Source organism: Triturus cristatus, chromosome 8, assembly GCF_964204655.1.
Source record: "Triturus cristatus chromosome 8, aTriCri1.1, whole genome shotgun sequence".
NCBI classification, from domain to species: Eukaryota; Metazoa; Chordata; class Amphibia; order Caudata; family Salamandridae; genus Triturus; species Triturus cristatus.
In genome coordinates this window covers 1,424,419,708-1,424,441,192 of record NC_140591.1, presented here as the reverse complement: position 1 = coordinate 1,424,441,192, position 21,485 = coordinate 1,424,419,708, and the positions used below count along the sequence as shown (strand labels likewise).

The window sequence follows — 21,485 nt, the reverse complement described above, 5'->3', positions numbered from 1 at the left end:
CATGTATATGTGCACATGAACATCTCTGTGGTGTAGGCTGATGAATTTCTAGTCTGTGTACCTCTGTTTTGTGCGTATTGCCTTTCTTTGTGGCCACCTAATCTGTTTGTGTTGTCGTAGTACGTGTGTGTACCTGTATAATGCGCATATATGCCTGTGTTCGTATGCTCCAGAGCCTCTGTTCTGTGTACGTCATCTTGTGTTCACATTGTGCCTCCCTTGGGTGTAGTGTGAATGTTATACATAATACATGTTACTGTCTGCAGTGTGAGGCCCTGAGTAACGAGCTGCAGAGGCATCTGTACTCTTTGTAGTTGGTGTGTTTGTGGTGGGTGTTTGTAGCTGTTTTCTGATGTCTAGACGGCAGTGTTGTATGTAATGTGTGTGTGTAGACGGCTGTGTTGTATAATGTGTGCTCCGTGGCAGTGTTGCGTGTGTGTCTGTCTGACTAGGTCGTAGGGGGGCGGAGGGCTCGGACCCATTACGGAGGTGATGCTGGGCACATCCACTGGGCCAGGGCAGCCCTGCACAAACCAGCCAGACCAGATGGGCAGAGCTCCGAGTGGGCAAGTGAGCAGCTGCGCCCAGGATCAGAGCTGGGGATGCAGCTCTTCCCCCCTCCCCCTACAGAGAGGTTGGGAACCTCCCTGAAACAACAGGCACTGAGTACCATAATTACCGATCTGTGCTGTATCAAAGCATAAAATACTAATCTTATGCTCATATGAAAACGAGGTCTGTGTTGTGGCATAAATGCACCTCTCTCCATGGTGCTATTTGCACAGAACTTGCACACTGGTTTCCATCTCTCTTGGTTTTAGCCGAGACTAATTCTATTATTTTCAAATTATATAATATTTGCTTTCGGTGCTGTGAAACAAATTAATGGCATTCGGTATGTTTCAAAGGGGGTTTCCTAGTAAGACTTTATTCATATTTTCATAATTTTTCTAAACTATCGATCCAATATTATTGAAGTTGTTTGCACTTAGCCACCACTAACTTGCACGCCAGGATTTTAAGCAAGCATTTGCAATGCGATAGGTCTCGTATTTGCGAGATTTTTAGCTAAATAGCATTGTAAGTGGCAGTGGCTTTTATTTATGTGTTTTGAAAACCTGCAAGCAAGGACTAGAAGTACAAAGTGCACATAAGTAAAAGGCATTGTAATTTACAATGCCAATAGGTCAAAGTTTAGAAAATACGAGACCTATTGCATTGTAAATGCTTGTTTTGTTTGCTGTGAGATAAAACAAACTATAATCTCCGTGATGCCTAGCGCGTTGTCCTCGTCAATGGCACAGCTTTCATCGCGAACATAGAGCCATCTTGGAAAATACATTTTCATACAAGAATCATTCGGGTTGTGCGATGAAGCCCCCTCCTCTATGTTTGTTTTGAATTGTGAGAACAATTTCTATTTAATCACTACGAATATTAAAATTTCATTTATATAGCGCTTACTGTCCCTGACGCGGTTTTTAAAAAACGTATCCATCACTATGACCTTGTTATTTCTCCTTTGCTTGCTCTGTTCCACTAATTTTGCTCTTATCAAGTAAATCTGTTCTTTCTAATATGGCGACAGTGCTCGCGATATGCCTCGTCATTCTTGCCCTTCCTTAGTTTCCAGTACGGTTGCTGGCAGGACCAATGGTTTGTAGCGACTGTGGGCCGCTGCACAGGCACACCGCGTGTTGGCGCACGCGTGTTGTGACTTAAACCGGCAAGCCTTTGCGGGCTGAGAGGTTTACTAGAGATTGACTGGTGATATAGCAAATCCAGCTGCAACACGGAACAAAGTCATCCAAGAGCCTACCATGTTTCTCACCCGCTCCGAATATGACAGGTAATATCTAAGGGTGCAAAGAGTTGGGATGGGGAACTGTCTCGAGCGATTGGTGGCATTAAGTGATTGTGTAGGCGCGAGGGGGCAGAAGGATCTTGTGTCTGGAGGCTCTCTTTCTGTAGGGTCTTGGGGTTCACCTCTCATAAGCCTTTTGGGGGGTTGACTGTTCAGAGGAGCCAACACTTCCAAGTCTCCAGAGGGTTATCGCACAATGAATCACGCTCCACCAATTCTTTATTAGCATCAAGCATTTACAATGCAATGGTCTCGGCATTGGTAAAGTTAGAGCTATTGGCATTGCTCATGATATTATTTTTGTTTATGTTTTTGTTTTTAAAACATTTAAAGAAACGGCATTGTTATTTACAATGTCAATAGCTTAATCACTCTCAAATGCCGAGACCGTTGCATTGTAAATGCTTGTTTGTGAACTATTGGTTTGCCAAGAAAAGCCCAGGGCACGGAAAGATTCCCTCTAAACGCTCATTATTCTGCTGAAGCCGCCTTCCCTTTATTAGGTCTCGCCTGAGACAGCGCTTTAGCGCTGCTCTGGCGAGACTTATAGTAAGCACTTTTGGAAGTGCAAACGAGTGCTTTCAGGCCGCCAACTACTGTGCATGTGTGCCGGGCGCGCGCACCATTTGGCAGCCTGAAAGCACTCGTCTTTCACTTTCGCCTGTCACACAGCCTTTGAAGTGTGATCGCGATTGCGATAACTTACATTTCGAGGGCGCTTTGATGTTTTCAGTGAGCCGCGCGGCCACTGAGGACATCAAAGAGCCCGTGAACACCATTTGCCACCCCCACCTCTAAAGCCAACTTACTCGCCATGTCTGCTCTGGATTCTTGTGCCTCTTTTTGTAACTCAGGAGCAGTAACATTGTCGTGGTGTCACTAGGGCTTCAAGTGGATGCTTTTTCAATAATATATACAAGCCACAGTTACTGCTAATTTATCTTATGCAACTAACAACGATTGACAAAGCCAATAGTCCTAACTTGTTGTAGGTATCATGTTACTTGTTGTGTGTAGCTGTAAACACGTAGCTACAGCCGCCCACCTAGTGCTTAATTTGTAACAAATAAGTGCTGGTGTTTTAATGAGGCAGAAGCTTTACACTTTATACTTTTTTTTTATTTTGCGTAACACAGAGGACATCAACTGAAATTTAATAGTGGCTTGGCTACAGCCACTTTCCCAGTGCTTAATTTGTAACAGAAGAGGTGCCGGGGCTCTGATTAGGTGGCAACTTTACACAGCATGTTGTTTTGTTTAGCCTGCCTAACACAGAGCACACAAACCGGAAAAATGGGGAGGGGATGTTCTTTAAAGTCCACTACTGCCAACCTACGAGTTTTGAAACCAGGTTTTAATGTCTGAATATGCTTAATAGCCTGTGATTGTGGACAAATTAGTTGATATTTCTATAGACACAAACATAAATATGACCTAAAGTGGAGCTACGTTATTATTTTATTTGTGTGTAGCTGCAAACACGTAGCTACAGCCACCCTCCTAGTGCTTAATTTGTAACAAAGGAAGTGCCGGTGTTTTGATGAGGCAGCAGCTTTACACTGTATATGTCTTTATTTAGTTTGCGTAACACAGAGCATATAAACTAAAATTCAATAGTGTCTTGGCTACAGCCACTTTCCTAGTGCTTAATTTGTAACCAAAGAGGTGCCGGGGCTTTTATCATGTTGAAGCTTTACAGAGCATGTTTGAATGGTTAGCCTGCCTAACACAGAGCACAGAAACCCTACAAATGGGGAGGACATGTTGTTTAAAGGCCAAAACTGCTACATGCCACACACTGCTGCATGCCACACACTGCTGCATGCCGCCACACACTGCTGCATGCCGCCACACACTGCTGCATGCCGCCACACACTGCTGCATGCCGCCACACACTGCTGCATGCCGCCACACACTGCTGCATGCCGCCACACACTGCTGCATGCCACCACACACTGCTGCATGCCACCACACACTGCTGCATGCCACCACACACTGCTGCATGCCACCACACACTGCTGCATGCCACCACACACTGCTGCACGCCACACGCTGCTGCACGCCACACACTGCTGCACGCCACACACTGCTGCACGCCACACACTGCTGCACGCCACACACTGCTGCACGCCACATACTGCTGCACGCCGCACACTGCTGCAACCGTGACACTGCTACATGCCACACACTGCTGCACGCCACACACTGCTGCATGCCACACACTGCTGCACGCCACACACTGCTGCATGCCGCTGCACGCCACACACTGCTGCACGCCACACACTGCTGCACGCCACACACTGCTGCACGCCACACACTGCTGCATGCCGCTGCACGCCACACACTGCTGCACGCCACACACTGCTGCACGCTGCACACTGCTGCATGCCGCACAATGCTGCACACCGCACACTGCTACACGAAACACTGCTGCAGGCCACACACTGCAGCACGCCACACACTGCTGCACGCCACACACTGCTGCATGCCGCTGCACGTCTCACACTGCTGCACGTCTCACACTGCTGCACGCCGCACACTGCTGCACGCCGCACACTGCTGCACGCCGCACACTGCTGCACGCCACACACTGCTGCAAGCCACACACTGCTGCATGACGCTGCCCGCCACACACTGCTGCCCGCCGCACACTGCTGCCCGCCGCACACTGCTGCACGCCGCACACTGCCCACATCTGCTGCACGCCGCACACTGCTGCACTCCCCACACTGCTTTTATGCGAGTTTATGCTACTGACATTGTAAATGACAATGCCTTTTGTTTGTTTTAAGACCAAAACATAAATAAAAGGAATTGTAATTTTACAATGCCAATAGCTCAAACTCTTATAATTGCGAGACCTATTGCATTGCAAATGCTTGTTATGTTAGGTTGGTCTTCGGTTCACCCCACTGACAGACAAGCATCTGGAATCACTGCATTGGGGGAGGGGCGGATGAGCCCGACCTGTGAGCCTAAGTCGGGTCTGGTGTTTGACATATGCCCCCTCGTCTGAAAGACCCTCGAACCTTTCCTAATAATTATAAAAACGATATAAGTGAGCCAATAAACTGGCAATAATCAGGGAGCAAAAGGCAACCCTAGAATAGAGAGAGGGGCCAGGTGAATGGATCTTCACATTTAATAAGATCACTGTCTACAACTGGATGACCCCATATTAAACTGTCGCTTTGCAAAATATTTAAACAGATCTGAACGGAATAAAAGTAAACTTGAACTGCAGAACACGGTTGGTGATAATTAGAGATTAAAAACTCCACCCTTGCTCCAGGGGCCAGGCTGCAAGCCAGGAAGAGAACATACACATCAATGCCCTTGGGCTACATCGGCTCCCTTGCGAACTCATAAGTGCACTCTATAAAGTTTGCGTACTCCCTCTTATGCTGGTAGTAATTCGCACTTTAAAGCAGTCTTTTATGTGAGGTGGTGCCCTATCTTTAATCTTTTATGTCTGAACAATTGTTCGATGTACCTTACCACTTGGTTTGCTTTGGACATCAATATGTTCCAGCCGGCTGCTCACGGGGACACTGACACTTTTCTTTTATTCTCATTTGTTAGTTTTAAAACGACTTTTTAAATCTGAATGTTTGAATATATTTATTGCAAGAGTTTTAATTAGCTTGTGCAAATAAAGTTTACTGACTCACTTAAAAGTAAAGTTTAAAAGAAGTAATGTTTCAACATGTAAAGTTTCAAATGTACTTTAAAAAAAAAAAAAGCCTTGAGGTGTCTATCACTAAGGGCACTAATGTCGGCTACATCACATACCACCGGATGATCGGCATGCACCCACGGAGTTCTGTGCCCAGTACTGGAATCTGTCACTAGCTGTACCTTTCGCTGTATCGAAGCAATTCGGTATTGAGCTGGTTTCGGATGCCAGTTTTCTTCACTTGGAGATATTTAGGTGGGAACGCCATGTGTCTACGGTGGGTGTCAAGCACCAGGCAGGAGTAACGACTACTAAGCAGGGCGCATGCTTCAGGGAAGGAGGGCAGCACTGTCCCTGAGAGACCGCCTGGTTCCCCGGACTTTTCTGGCACATGGTGAGATCCGGATCCAAGCAATACGCTATTGCGTGCACTCCCTTGATCAACCATGCTACATCAGGCACTTCCACTCCATGTTCTGTCGGGTGCCTACATTGTACGTCATCACGCACAGACCTCCGTTTGCGTGTGATAAGATAGAAACGGAAAACAATGCAACAAATCAGCGGCCATGTTTGTGAGCAATAACTATTGAAAATAAACAGGGAGGAGAAAAACAAATGCAACTTTTATTCAAATAAGGAGGATTTTTCTAGAAATAATAAATATTTTATGTTAACGTACTGAAGGCGTGAACAAATGAAAAATACGTTCTCTTAAAATGATAAATAAGATACATCTTTGTCCATTTTAAATGTGCTTTTCAGTTTCGTGGCTTTCCCGTTTCTGAAAGAAAAAGAACTTTAGACTTTCACGGTTGCCGTCCTACTTGATAATTGTGCTGGAAGCCAAACAAGCAGTCAGTATTGTTTTTCGTGTGCCACGTTAATTAGGTTCTCCTTTAGGACCTTGGAGTTCAGCCGAAGAAGTAGAGCGCTGCCAATTACTGATGCTTATTGAACAAGGCAGAGCAAAAGGCACACCACCGCCTTTCTCCGAGGCAGAGCAGAAATGCCTCGGAGAAACGCAGCGTCCATTTCGGATTCGGGGGCGTGTTTTGCTGTTATCTCCTCCAGCCATTGGCTGGAGGAGATAAAGAGACTTTCTGCAAAAAACACGCCCCCCGATCCGAAAAAGACGGGGCCTAATCGGAGTGACTGACCTCTTCTCCAGTGGCTGGCCAGCATTCAAGAGGCAAGCCAATGGAGAACAGGGGAGAAGAGGGGCGGGTTCAAGCCCCTCTTCTCCAAGTCATTAAATCTCACGAGCGACGCAAGCGCAGCCTTCGCTAGCCGAGACCTAAAAAAGGCCACTTTATTAAGACAGGATATAATTTTTTCTCCAAAACCATTTTCCATTGTCTGATAATCAAAACCCCCAAATTTTCATTGATATCTATAAGAACCTACCCCCCAATGTAGACCCCAAGCAGAAACAACTAAATGACTCCTTTTGATAGATCCCCCTCATTCTCATTTCCCGTCACCCTGACTGCGTCCCCCCACCTCCCCCGTTGGAGGATGGGCAATCCCGCTCCAGTCTGCCCACCCCCCCATCAAAAACCCGCCAAACAAAAACTAACTAACCAATACCTGTCTTATCGTGGCAAAAAGAAAAACAGAAAAACCTCAAAACCTGGCAGTAGCCAAGCCTGTTCTAAAACAAAAACTACGCAGGAAAGGGAAAAGCGCCTAAAAGAAAAACCTGAACAAAAGGGGAAGGGTGGGTGGGGAAAATTCGAAATCCTTCCTCCCCGCTCCCTGGACGTAAAGACCTTCCCGCCCTACGGCACCTCTATATAAAACCTCGCCTCCACGCGCCTCGCGCCTCCCTAATTACCCCTGCCCCTCACCTCGTGGCCGCTCCCACCGTGCGAAAACACCCAGGGGGAGACTGGCTCGCGGCCAGCGCCCCCTGGGTCCCCTCTTGATAAGCACATGCTTTTCATCTTTGATACAACTCCGGAAGTGACATTGTTGCAGCGTGGAATACAAATCCCTCCCTCTGTCACAGACCAAAGATTTCACTCGCACATTCAATCAAATACAGTCACTGGTGGGGCCCATAACACCAACATTCATTCTTCTTTAGTCTGTTATCTAGGGAGGTGGTTGTTCCATCCGCTGGAATGAAAGGAAATACCCCTTTGACCCTAATGAGCAATAGATCCACCTAACCTTCTTTAACTCATTAAGCCCTAAACTTCACCCTTCGATATTCCTTTCATGGATTGGCCATGGATCAGCTAGTTGCTGGTTTAGTCGATTTTCTAATTCTCTAATCACTTTGCATTAATACATTTCCTGGAAATAAACAACCCAACACATTTCTATAATGAATTAAATCAATTATTTATCTAATTAATGCAAATAAAATCATTTGTTAATTTAAGCAGCTGGCCATCATATTTACCTATTCTGGCTAATTGTCGTCCTCTAAGTCAAATTCAGTCGTTCTGTCACTCTACGCCCATTTAAATTTAAGATTTCTGTTCATCAGGAAATTGGGCATCTGATCAGTCCGTCAAAGATTCAGGAAACAGCTGTCCTGCAGTGTCACCGTCCTCTGTCAGCATAACGTCAGGAAATTGAAAAGCGACCGACGACGACCCCAACCTCTCTATTCTACGTGTTTTTATAAGGCAAAACGACATAATATTGTATCCAATATAGGTTTTCTCGTTCCCTGATTGGTCAGTTCAATATGGGATGACAGGTTCCCACCAAATAATGTCTCTTGGGTCATGACTTCTGTTTATTCCGGTTTCAAGAGTCACTTCTTTGTTTCTGGGGAAAGTTGGCTTGTGTCCCAAGGTGTCCTTGATGGGTACAGTCTGGCTAGGGTCACACCGAGGCCACAGTAGCTGGCATTAGCACAGGCGCACTTCACCCAGAACCTCGTGTTTGTCAAGACAGCCATGTTCAACGTCCTGGTCGGCCATTTTAACTAGGCCCGAATGGTCAACTTAAGAAACACAAAAACGTAATTAATACATAGAAATGATTAATAAAATGTTATTCCCTTGCTAATACCCATATGTGTGTGTATTTATCTAGCAAAAGCAACACACAAAGCGGGTTATACTCACTTTATATAGCACAAATCACCAATATATCACAAAAGCTATATATATCATGCGATATTCTAATTATCTATCATTGGTATGCGTACACAATTTAGTTCACATATTAATTAGGCCATGCAAATGCAAATCCCACGTGCATTTCATATATTAGTATGATTGGTAAATATCCACAGCAAACCAATTAATCCAATTACTATTAATCGATTATTCTTATTAATGTAAACATGCAGAATGGAGAGGGTATACACATTTTTTCTAAAATACCCGCTCCAGCAACATCTCAGAATGGTGTCACCAGAATTGACGTTTCTGAAGGGCACCAAGCAAGCTCTAGTGCTTTAGAAAATGAAAAAAAACATCTATTTCACAACTTGCGGGGTGCGCAATAAACCAATAAAGCTAACTTACTGGCATTAGAGTGGAATCTGTGATATTGAGCATACACACGGATTGCTGCTGAGGCATCCAACTGAGCTAACTCATTTGGTCTGGAGCTTGTTAACGGTAGTTTCTCAGTTCGTTGCATGTGTTTAACCCACTACTATTTTATTGCCACTGTTCTCGCATTGTGCCTGATACAACATCCAGAGACCTTGAAGTGTGGATGCATTGAAACAGCTCAAAGCCTAGATACTGCTCTGACAACAGTCCTCCCCTATCACGTGTACCCCTACTACTGCCCGAGTTACCCACAAATACCCTGAAAAATTGGGTGTAATTTCAGAACCAAGCTCAACCTAAAACATAAATAGTTTTATTTGCAATGAGAACTCAGCTACTTTAGGTGGACATAAGCAATTTAAAGACTTCTGGTGAATTATACTTGTTGCACTGCTAGTGTTACTGCATTGAGTTCCTGCCGCAATAACCCCTCGTTTCCTTTCCTTTCCTTTTAAAGATCATTACGTTAGTCTGTTACAGTCCTGTGGGTTCGAGTGAATTAAACCAAAAGTACAAATAACTTAATGCCCTAATATGGTAAATGATAGCCTGCAACTGGAAACATGCTCCTTTGTAATATGGAGGTATATGTGTGGAGCTGGACCTCAATATTTCCCTGAGCCCCAATGTTTTATGCACCCCAGTTTTTACCTAATGTAATCCGGCTCTGTTGTTCTCATTGGTCTAGTGGAAAGAGACTCCCCAACATTAAACCCATTAATTAGCAGAGTAAAATTCAAATAAGAACTGGAGCACTCAAAAACTTGAGTTTTATATCGGAAATTAATTTTAAGGCTTATTCGAACCTTCAAAACTAGGATTTTTTTTAATACACATTTTATGTATAAACAATTAGCAAAACTGCAGACTCATCATGACCTGTTCATGTTTAAATGACATTGGCAAATCCAAAGCCACTTCGTTCTAACTAAAACTCTTAGCACCAGCCCATTTCTTACTGTAAAAGAAAATCTTCTGTTTGCGTCCTGAGTAACTGCACTCTGGAGATGTACAACACAATATGAAACATTTCTCAAACAAAAGCTCATAAAATTATTGTTCTTCTGCAAGCCTTCAACAGAAGGTCCTGCAGAAGTCCTTCAAAATGAGCACTGGCTATACGTGAAAAGTTTCATTCACAATACATGCTTTCTAGTGGAAATCAGCATATACGTAATAGTGCACTGCAGAAACTGACTTGCAGCAGGTCTTTACATTGGGAGGAGGAATGACCAGGAGCAAGATGAGCTGAACATCCTAAACTTCATTCATTCTAATAAAATGGAGTCTAACAAGAAAATGTGGCATAACAATATCGCATTATTAATAACACTTATAAAGACCCTTATTTACATCTCGGCAGATGGAATACTCCTTCACAAATGTGACCGATATCTCGTCTGCCATACTAAGATATCCATAGGATATTATGGGATCGTAATACGGCGGACGAGATATGTCAAGTTTATGATGGTTTATTTCCCTCTGTGACGGTCTATATCGGGCTCTAGGCCATTTCCAGTGCATCATCATTAGTTTGTCAGTTACAACCAATGCACCATTAAAATAACCATTTCGCACAAGTAACTTGTCACCCATATTTGCACATAAGATACAACATAAACCCATGGTAGCCGCTATTTTTTAATTAACTTTTTCAAATACAGATGCTGGCAGATTTCAGTGATTTTAAGCAGTGCTACATATTTTACATAGTGTCTGTCACCCTCGTTTTGTAGCATTGTAAGGTAGGCTGTATAGATTACAAATAGTATAATAATAAATAATAGTGTGTGCTTTTGTAGGGTGCATCTTGGATCCCTCCCTCTTTGTTCTTTTTGGCATGGCCATAATCAAATGTTCACTTTCCCAGAGGAGGGTGCAACTCTTTCTTGACTATTTTTGGTGGGTGGTTTCAAGGGACCTATTAGATCCTGTGCCCCCTCCAAACTCCGCACCGCTGCCGGTGTTTGCAGCCAGACCTTTCAGACAGAGGTTCAGAATTATGCTGTAAGGGAAAGCAAACCATCTGGAAGTCAGTGAGTGGCTGAAATGGGTGATCGGTTTTGTGTAATAGGACTTTAGGGTGCAGTGCTTGGGTACTGGTGGCAATGCCATGAGAGTGATGGGCTTGGACTCATAATGCCCGAGGTTGCTGGTAGTCCTTTGAGTGAGAGGCTTGGTTGTTAAACAGTAGATGGGCTGTAATTAGTGATGAACTGTGATGGTGTTGAAGCTAGAGGAGTAGAGTGCCTTAGGGGGTTTGGAGGATGGAGCACACGTCCTCCGATTGCCAGATATATTTCCGGCTGATTCTATAGCAGGTTCAGTTTATTTTTGGCAGTTTTGTCGTAAAATGGCATTTGTAGCACTTGCTCATTGAAATGGGCAAGTTCTATGAATCTTCTGTATGGCTCAAGAGCAGTGATCTAAGGCTTGGACTGAGCATGGAATAATTTAAAAACGCATACACACACACATTCAAGCAGGGCCCGGGGCGCCTACTGTTTCTGTCCTCCGCCTTCTAAGCCAAATAACACACCTGCCTTTCACTCTCAGGACTGCATGGTAACTTACTGAATGTCCTCCTTGTGAGGTGAGGGTTAAGAAACGTAGTGAATGCTGAAGTTACTATTTGTTATCCAGAACCTAAGATACTGTCCTTTCAATTGGAAAACTTGCGCGAGAAGTGTTAGACCTGGTACCATTGGCGTGAGTCTCCCTTCCATTTTTTCTGATTGCCTCATCTGTTTTTTATATGTTTTGCTGGTTTAGATGCTTTGGGCACTGTGGCACTGCTATTCAGTGCCACACTGCAAGTGCTCCCTATGTTAAATTGATGTATTGATTAGTGACTCCATGATTGGGTTATTTGATTTACTTGTCAGACCCTAGTATAGTGCACCATGTGTGCCCAGGGCTTGTAAATCAAATGCTACTGGTGAGCTTGCAGCACTGGTTGTGCCACCCACAGAAGCAGCTTGTAAAGTGTGTCTCAGGTCTGCCATTGCAGAGCCTATGTGCAGTCCGGTACTGCCATGCTGACTGACCAAGTGCACCCACTTGCCAGTCCCTAAACCTTCCCTTAGCTTCATATCAGACACCCTTGTGGTAGGCCCAAGGGCAGGGTGCATTGTAAGTATAAGGTAGGACATGCCCTGGTGAGTGTGGCATGTCCTAATAGTGACTTACAGCTATTTTCGTTTTCACTATTGCAAGGCTCCCTGTTCCCCATAGGCCAGAATGAGCAGTTTGATTATTACATCTTATAATCCTAACTGACTCGGGGAACATGGTAGAAATTCGAGTTTAGTATGCCTGAACTCAGAATGATAAAATACATCTTTTAGTAAAGTTGGTTTTAACATTCTTTGTTTGAAAATACCACTTTTAGAAAGTAGGTATTTTCTTGCTTAACTGTCCAAGCCTGCCTCTGCTAGGTTGTGTATTGTGTGTCTGGTTCTGTGAGTGACAGGGGCTGGGGGATTCCAGGGGAGAGGGTGAGTCAGCACAGGGATGAATAGGAAGATTTGCATGTAGATGGGTGGGAGGAGTTGCACCTGGGACCTGAATAGGGCTGTGCCTTCCCTCCACAATGCTGGCTCCACCTCCTGTGGTGTGTCTGATGTCTCTGCCCTGCACTCTGAAAGGAAAGGAATCAGGTAAACAAAGTGCTCCGGGACTGACCAGAACTGGTTTGGACTAGGCAAAGGCCTCTCTGCCTTCAGAGAACAAAGAGAAAAGTAGTATAAATATGGGGACCCAGACCCCAAGACTTTAGATAACTTCTGGAACAAGAAGAAGAAACCTCTGCCAAGGAGAAGAACCAAAGGAAGCTGTAGTAGTGGACTGCCCCCCTGCCAGTGTGCTGTGTTGCTGGATTGGCCTACAGTGGTGTCTTCAGTGCCAAGGAGAGGAGAAGGAACTTTTGTGTGTCCTTCATCATCTTGCAGAATATTTCTCCAAGGGCTTGAACTTGTGCTTTCCTCCTGCTGAAGTCTCAGGGACAAAATACTTCACCACCAGCTCCCTCCTATATTTCCTTGCTGGGAATTCTATCCTGCATGTCACTGGGAGCTGGGCAACGCAACGAGAAGAAGCGTGTCTCCTCTGTAGCTGTAGTCATCGCATCGCAGGAGAAGCGTGCTGCCGTCGCATCTCCCAGAAGCGTGCCCTCGTCGCAGCTGTCTGCTGTGGCATCACCGGAAAAACTGCGTTGCACAAAAAAAAAAAAAACGAGGAAAGCACATTTTTCAAAGAGCTGAACTAAATTCTCTCCACATTACTGTGGACAGGGGTAAAAGTATAATTGCCTTTAGAAAAATCTAGAAGTTGGATATGAAACTTTTCAACTTTAGCAATTATTAGGAAGATCTCATTTTAAAGCAGTTGACGCTATAGAGAGAGATGTCTTGGGTGAGTGAAACTGGAAAGATATTTAACAAAGCCCTTCACAACCCTGCCAGACCCATAAGGATCACCAAAAGACGGAAAGTAATAAAATTCACTTGTCAGATATCTTGTGACAATTGTTTTTTTTTTTTTACAAAAGCCTGATTTTTAATATAGAAGAAAAGTAACTTTTACAATTTCTCTGCCTGCAGTGCCGCAGTTGCATTACCTCTCTAGCTTCTCCTAGTCATTAAGTAGCCTTGAATGTTTGTGAATAGGTGTGAAATGTCATCCAGGAGCAAACAATAGGCTGACCTGAATGGGTCGAGAGGGCTCCTCTGAACCTCACAGAATATGCAGGGTGTGTTCTGACGGCATCCTTTTTGCCACTAGTGTCGAATCCTGCTTGACAGGTCTGCTGGATTTACATACAACAGTTAAAAGAGCAGAGAACAGTATGCCACCACAATTCTTTTGGATCTACTGTCTGGTTGCTGAAGGACTCTCGCTTTGTCCTCCCAGAATTGTGTGTCTGGTGGGTACAGTGGCTGCCTCAAACTTTACTTTAATGTTAGATGTGGGAAGACACTAGGATTACCATAGTCTACTCCCTACACATAGCCCCAGCCTTCTGAGCCCAAGTTCAGTGTAGCACAAGACATTTGCCATCTTGAAAATTGCCAACGTGGGTCGGGGTGCCCCAGGGAACTCTTACCCCATTGGTTAGGGTGTTCCTATGAGTCATTCTCACCCACTAGCGCCAGGCATAAATGTGGCATCGCCAAGCACCCAATTCAGAACACTTCCTGGACCTATGGAATATCGAAAGGGGTTAGGACATGCTGTCTGTGACCTGAAGGGCTGAACCTGCTCCCTTTTGTAACCAGGAGAAATAAATGGCTCCAAGGGGTATAGGGCTGGCCTCCTGTTCAATCTTAAGGAATACAACAAGCTGCAAGAGGCCTTTTCCTGGAAGTACCCAGCTGACCAACGGCAACTGGACCTGGACCGGACCCTGCCTGACAACCTGCGAGTCTCTAAAAGCCGCCCCCCCCCCCTTCCCCAGGCTTTGGGAGGAGGGGGGACTTTAGACATTCTCCTGTGGTGGATTGTGATTTAAGTGACTAAGGACCTTAATTAGAGTTTGGCGTATGGGTTACTCAGTCACAAACATGATGAATATCCCAGATTACCAATGGAACTTGTAATACAGCAGGCAGGATAGCTCAAGTTTGTGACGAAGTAACCCATCCGCTGAACTCTAAATCAGACGTTAAGTCAGAAACTAAAATCTTTGACCAAAATGACCCTGGTTGGTGTATCCGACCCGCTCTCTATCATGGTCAGCCTCAAAATGCACCTATGTCCCGATATACAGCGCCATTGCCTACATTTGGTATTTTGTGCTTTTTGGCACCATTTCTGCTTGAAACTATAAAAATTAATATCTTAGGTTCCCCTTATTGGATTCTTGTCATTTCGTTTATTAAATGTTATTATAATTTTCTAATTCAGTTTGGTATTTTTATTGTTTTGTATTTTGACTTTATAACCATTTTGGTTTTGCATAAATACTTAATACCTGTCTGCTCTGTGCCATAGTTATCAAAGGGTTCAGGTTAGTTTTGTGATTTTGAAGGTTCACTCTGACAATGGTTGTGATTAGAGCGGCAGACCTGCAGAGGTCTAGCCTGGGACCAGGGTTCAATTCCCCGCCTCGGCGGGTCTTGGGCTCAAAAATTCCACGGACCTGATATTTCTTGCCTCGGTGCCTATTCCAATCATGGAGTCCCACTCTGCAACTCTGGGCAATAGCTTGCTTAATCTCCACAACGGCCCCCCCCACAACGCTAAGGATGCCTGGCTGCCACCTTGGGGGTGCCCAGGAGTGGATGCCTCACAGGGAAAGCCAGGATGGGTTCCACAGCGGTATTCGTACAAGCGCCTTGAGACCCTTGCGGGTGAGTAGTGCGCTATACAAGTATCAAATTTAGATTTATTTAATTGACATTTACTATACAGATGCATAAACACTTTTCTGACAACCAGCTACCAATTCGCTTGTCCCTGCTTTAGATAAAACAGGCTGGTTGGGGGTCATGCTAATTGGAAAGCCTTTATTGTTTTCCTGTATTGTAAGTTCACAGTGTGAAGAAGCGACATACACGTATACATAAGCAGATGGGGGCAGTATGTCTGCCTACGGCATATGAGTTTGATGGTAATAATGTTAGTTAATGGCTTTATTGACGTGTTGTGAGGCTTTAGTAACTGTTGTCATTTTTCATTGTGCGCCCTGACGCGGGTACCATTATTGTGCCGTGGACATTTAACCGCTGTTAATAAATGTAACATAAGTTAATAATGCTTAACTAAGAGTCTTCTGTCATACCATGAAGCCAAAACTGTGCATTTACTATCTAATACATCTGCTCCCATGCATAAGGGTGCTCGCTTACACCTGCAGATTGGCCTCTCAGTAAAACGTAAATTCCTGTCCCTTCTCCTGAATTTACAAATGCATTTTGTGAACACAAAATGTCAGTAATCCTGACTTTGTGAATGGAGATGGATTTTTTTGTTAGCAAACTGATTTGTTTGTGTGATCCGGGGCATTTCAATTTAGGTACTCAAAAACGGTGGTGAATCGGGTTAAAGACGTTAGAAATAAAATTCGATTAGTAGCTTGCAGTGATCTTCGTTTTTCTCTGCAAGTGTGTGGCCATTTTATTGGACCTCTGAGCCTAAGGCTGCTTCCTGAAGTGGCCATATTTTTTTTTTTATTTGGTTAGTCTGGACGGTTATTTTAATGCAAGCATTTTATATCCTGGCAAATTTACAGCTTTTATTTGACCAATGAATAGGTAAATAATGCATTCTTGTTTCAAATTACACTTTTATCATGACCACTACTGATATGATTGTAATGTTTTTTTAAAAACATTTTTTAATAGGCGATCAATAAAGGCTTTCCAATTAGCATGACCCCCAACCAGCCTGTTTTATCTAAAGCAGGGACAAGCGAATTGGTAGCTGGTTGTCAGAAAAGTGTTTATGCATCTGTATAGTAAATGTCAATTAAATAAATGTAAATTTGATACTTGTATAGCGCACTACTCGCCCGCAAGGGTCTCAAGGCGCTTGTACGAATACCGCTGTGGAACCCATCCTGGCTTTCCCTGTGAGGCATCCACTCCTGGGCACCCCCAAGGTGGCAGCCAGGCATCCTTAGCGTTGTGGGGGGGGCCGTTGTGGAGATTAAGCAAGCTATTGCCCAGAGTTGCAGAGTGGGACTCCATGATTGGAATAGGCACCGAGGCGAGAAATATCAGGTCCGTGGAATTTTTGAGCCCAAGACCCGCCGAGGCGGGGCATTGAACCCTGGTCCCAGGCTAGACCTCTGCAGGTCTGCCGCTCTAATCATTGAGCCACACTTCTCCACAGTAAGAAGCTGGATTAATCTTTGGCTCGGGTGACTACCGACCTGAAGGAATAATCACAACCATTGTCAGAGTGAACCTTCAAAATCACAAAACTAACCTGAACCCTTTGATAACTATGGCACAGAGCAGACAGGTATTAAGTATTTATGCAAAACCAAAATGGTTATAAAGTCAAAATACAAAACAATAAAAATACCAAACTGAATTAGAAAATTATAATAACATTTAATAAACGAAATGACAAGAATCCAATTAGGGGAACCTAAGATATTAATTTTTATAGTTTCAAGCAGAAATGGTGCCAAAAAGCACAAAATACCAAATTTAGGCAATGGCGCTGTATATCGGGACATAGGTGCATTTTGAGGCTGACCATGATAGAGAGCGGGTCGGATACACCAACCAGGGTCATTTTGGTCAAAGATTTTAGTTTCTGACTTAACGTCTGATTTAGAGTTCAGCGGATGGGTTACTTCGTCACAAACTTGAGCTATCCTGCCTGCTGTATTACAAGTTCCATTGGTAATCTGGGATATTCATCATGTTTGTGACTGAGTAACCCATACGCCAAACTCTAATTAAGGTCCTTAGTCACTTAAATCACAATCCACCACAGGAGAATGTCTAAAGTCCCCCCTCCTCCCAAAGCCTGGGGAAGGGGGAAGGGGTGGCTTTTAGAGACTCGCAGGTTGTCAGGCAGGGTCCGGTCCAGGTCCAGTTGCCGTTGGTCAGCTGGGTACTTCCAGGAAAAGGCCTCTTGCAGCTTGTTGTATTCCTTAAGATTGAACAGGAGGCCAGCCCTATACCCCTTGGAGCCATTTATTTCTCCTGGGTACAAAAGGGAGCAGGTTCAGCCCTTCAGGTCACAGACAGCATGTCCTAACCCCTTTCGATATTCCATAGGTCCAGGAAGTGTTCTGAATTGGGTGCTTGGCGATGCCACATTTATGCCTGGCGCTAGTGGGTGAGAATGACTCATAGGAACACCCTAACCAATGGGGTAAGAGTTCCCTGGGGCACCCCGACCCACGTTGGCAATTTTCAAGATGGCAAATGTCTTGTGCTACACTGAACTTGGGCTCAGAAGGCTGGGGCTATGTGTAGGGAGTAGACTATGGTAATCCTAGTGTCTTCCCACATCTAACATTAAAGTAAAGTTTGAGGCAGCCACTGTACCCACCAGACACACAATTCTGGGAGGACAAAGCGAGAGTCCTTCAGCAACCAGACAGTAGATCCAAAAGAATTGTGGTGGCATACTGTTCTCTGCTCTTTTAACTGTTGTATGTAAATCCAGCAGACCTGTCAAGCAGGATTCGACACTAGTGGCAAAAAGGATGCCGTCAGAACACACCCTGCATATTCTGTGAGGTTCAGAGGAGCCCTCTCGACCCATTCAGGTCAGCCTATTGTTTGCTCCTGGATGACATTTCACACCTATTCACAAACATTCAAGGCTACTTAATGACTAGGAGAAGCTAGAGAGGTAATGCAACTGCGGCACTGCAGACAGAGAAATTGTAAAAGTTACTTTTCTTCTATATTAAAAATCAGGCTTTTGTAAAAAAAAATTCAATTGTCACAAGATATCTGACAAGTGAATTTTATTACTTTCCGTCTTTTGGTGATCCTTATGGGTCTGGCAGGGTTGTGAAGGGCTTTGTTAAATATCTTTCCAGTTTCACTCACCCAAGACATCTCTCTCTATAGCGTCAACTGCTTCAAAATGAGATCTTCCTAATAATTGCTAAAGTTGAAAAGTTTCATATCCAACTTCTAGATTTTTCTAAAGGCAATTATACTTTTACCCCTGTCCACAGCAATGTGGAGAGAATTTAGTTCAGCTCTTTGAAAAATGTGCTTAAGATAGGATTTTGATTTGTAATGCTGCACTTTGACCATAAAAATGTCCCTGATTAATAAATATTCAAGAATGCCCGGAAATGGATGAGTACTCTTCTACAGTACCTGACAAGGCTAGAATTGAGCCACCAGAGACTGGAGGGAAAAAAATGATAGAATAGTTCAGGCTGCATATGTGTTTTGTTTACCACGCTTAATTTTTCTAGTAAGCGGTACCCTAATCCTGACTTCTTAAGCTTTAAAAAATTATGATGAACAAAAGTGAAGGTGGCATGTATCCTTTCTCTCTACCACTTTGTAGGTGGAAGTATTTGGATTCAATCCCACTTGGGTAAATATTGCACCTAGTTGAGCTTAACAGCACTAACATTTTCAGTAAATCTAATCTCTATCCCAATGCCATTTTAAATCCTTAAACATTTACCACTGCATCAGGTGGCCAAAATCCTTTTGCAGATCCAGACTAGCTGAAACCAGATATTGACCATTCCCCGACAGCCATGGTATTGTAGATCAGTCTGATATTGGTGGTGTCCTTTATAAGCAAACATTGGCAAAGTCAATTGGTCTCGCCTACGAGTACAAGAACAAGTAGGCGAGACCTATTGGCATGGCCAGTGCTTGTTTTATCCTTCTCAAAGCAGTGCCCAGCAGTGATATTGTACAACGTATGTGTGTCAGGGTATCTCTTTAGATTTTCTGTAATGTTTTAGCAAAAGACTGGTGTGGTCCTCATCCCATCTTTAAATGTTTATTTTGTGTTTGTTTGTGATCAGCCTAGGTCTTTCCTCATGTGGAACCAAAGCGTGCGTCACAAAACGATGTTTGGTGGCGCTATCCCGTTTCACCTTTTTAATTAGAGCTTATTCTTTTGTTGTTTCATAGTCGTGTGTCTGCTTTGCAACGTCAGATGAGCTTTGTTTTAGGAAAATAAACCTCCAACTGTAGGTGTCAATCTTGTGTGCATGATTTATCATAGCCAGCTTTTTAGGTCTCGCTGAGTCAGCGCATGCGCTGCTCTTCGAGACATTTAGTATTGGGTTTTCGAAGTGCTGCCACAGGCTTTTGGTGGCCTAGCGCTTGCGAGCGTGCAGCCGCCATCTGCCTCCCTTCCAGTGCGATCGCGCGCATCACTAGCGTGCTTTTTTTACATTCAATGCTTGTTATGTTTGTGTTTGTAAACTGAGCACAGACTCTAGTTATTTCTTTGTTTTCTTTGGTTATTACACCTTGGTGACGTGCAGCCTTTAACGCCGCTATCGCCCCACAGGACCCGACCCAACCCAAATACTGAGGATGCGACATGACAGGCCTCAGCAGCCACAGGCAGAAGCTGCCAGAGACACGTCTTCGTGTGTCAGATATGCCCTCGCAGCTCCTGTGCTCTAGGGGTTCCGCATCCTTCGAACATTCAGCGTATGATTGTCTATGAGATAGGAGGGTCTCGGGGGCTATCGACACTTGCTGCAGGGGGCGTTTAGGGGGGCTCAAAGGCCTACGGAATCCATTATTCGACCGATATTGATTTACAGATGAGAGTTCTGGCCACCCACACAATGAAAGGCGTTACATATTCATCAAACTCCACCTGCACAGCCACGTGGGCAGCTGATACTACATTCTAACTCCAGCCCCCACCCCGCGTCCATATGCCTTCCAGCTAAGTCCATATGACTTCCACCTTAAATCCATATGCTCTCCACCCTTGTGCAGAGCTAGTACTCTTTTTGTATGCATTAGTAGTACTGCTTGTGTTACAATCCGTTTGAGTACCACTGTCAGCGAATATGCAGTTGGAAAATAACCCACACATTCCTCCCACTTGAGTTTAGAGATGAATGTTTATTTTGACTCTCCCCCGCAGCAGTGCCAATAGATGTATCTCACAGACGCATCACTGCACCTGCGTCCCTGTTTGACCAGTGAACGCTTCCATCTGGCCCATACAAATGGAAGGGATGCTCCTATCTAAAACAAACATGCGCCCGCCACATTTGCTGCTTTGAGATGTATCGGTTTTTGCAGACAGGCGCAGGAGTTCTATCTGCACGTACCTCGACCTATTGCTTTCCTCTGCCGGGCTTAATTAGCCGATTTAAAAAAAAAAAAAAAAAAAAAAAAAAAGCACTTTTCAGATCAGGACTGCATCACAGAGAGAGCTCATCCCACTCGCCGGCTCTTATGTTGCATTTGTGGAAGAGACATTCATTTCCACATTACAAGGCAAAGGGTCTCCTTTACAAACGAATGTGCTTGCAGTGTTCGTTGCCCAGTGGTCCTTGATAGGTGTTCACTCATCTGCACAGCGGTGAAACGCCACACAATGAAGGACTCTGCATTCACCATGGGTTGACACTGCATGCGTTGAGCGGGCAACAGCACATGCCCTCTGGCTTGCGAGACACTGTTTTCAACAATAAAGGGATTGGAGCCGCCCATTGCTTACCATTTGTTGACTTCAGTGTCACTGTTGTTTGCAGCCTTCTAATCGGCCTGCACAGCCCATGTGTCAATGCTGTTGCTTTATTTGGAGCAGGGACCAAGCACAGATTGATTCAAAGTAATCAGAATCCGTCCGCTGTTTGCGCTGTGATTGAGGTACTATTTCTTCTCCCCTCCTGCACTTACACTTCCCCATCCTCTTCCTCCTGCTCACACCCCCCTAGTTTTGTTTTTTCCTTAGCCCCCTCCTTTTGCTGTCATTTTTGCTGCTCCTTTCTCCC

The 21,485-nt window shown here is 44.5% G+C and overlaps 1 protein-coding gene across 1 annotated transcript in view; it reads left to right on the top strand.

The window, feature by feature from the left end:
* Positions 1 to 1,634: 1,634 nt before the first annotated feature.
* The window catches only part of LOC146805863 (proteasome subunit alpha type-5-like), a 62,120-nt gene continuing 42,269 nt past the window's right edge, over positions 1,635 to 21,485 (top strand). Inside the window, exon 1 of the mRNA XM_085623191.1 lies at positions 1,635 to 1,849. Coding sequence (XP_085479317.1) covers positions 1,821 to 1,849 — 29 coding nt within the window. The 5' untranslated portion in view covers positions 1,635 to 1,820. The remainder of the gene's footprint in view (positions 1,850 to 21,485) is intronic.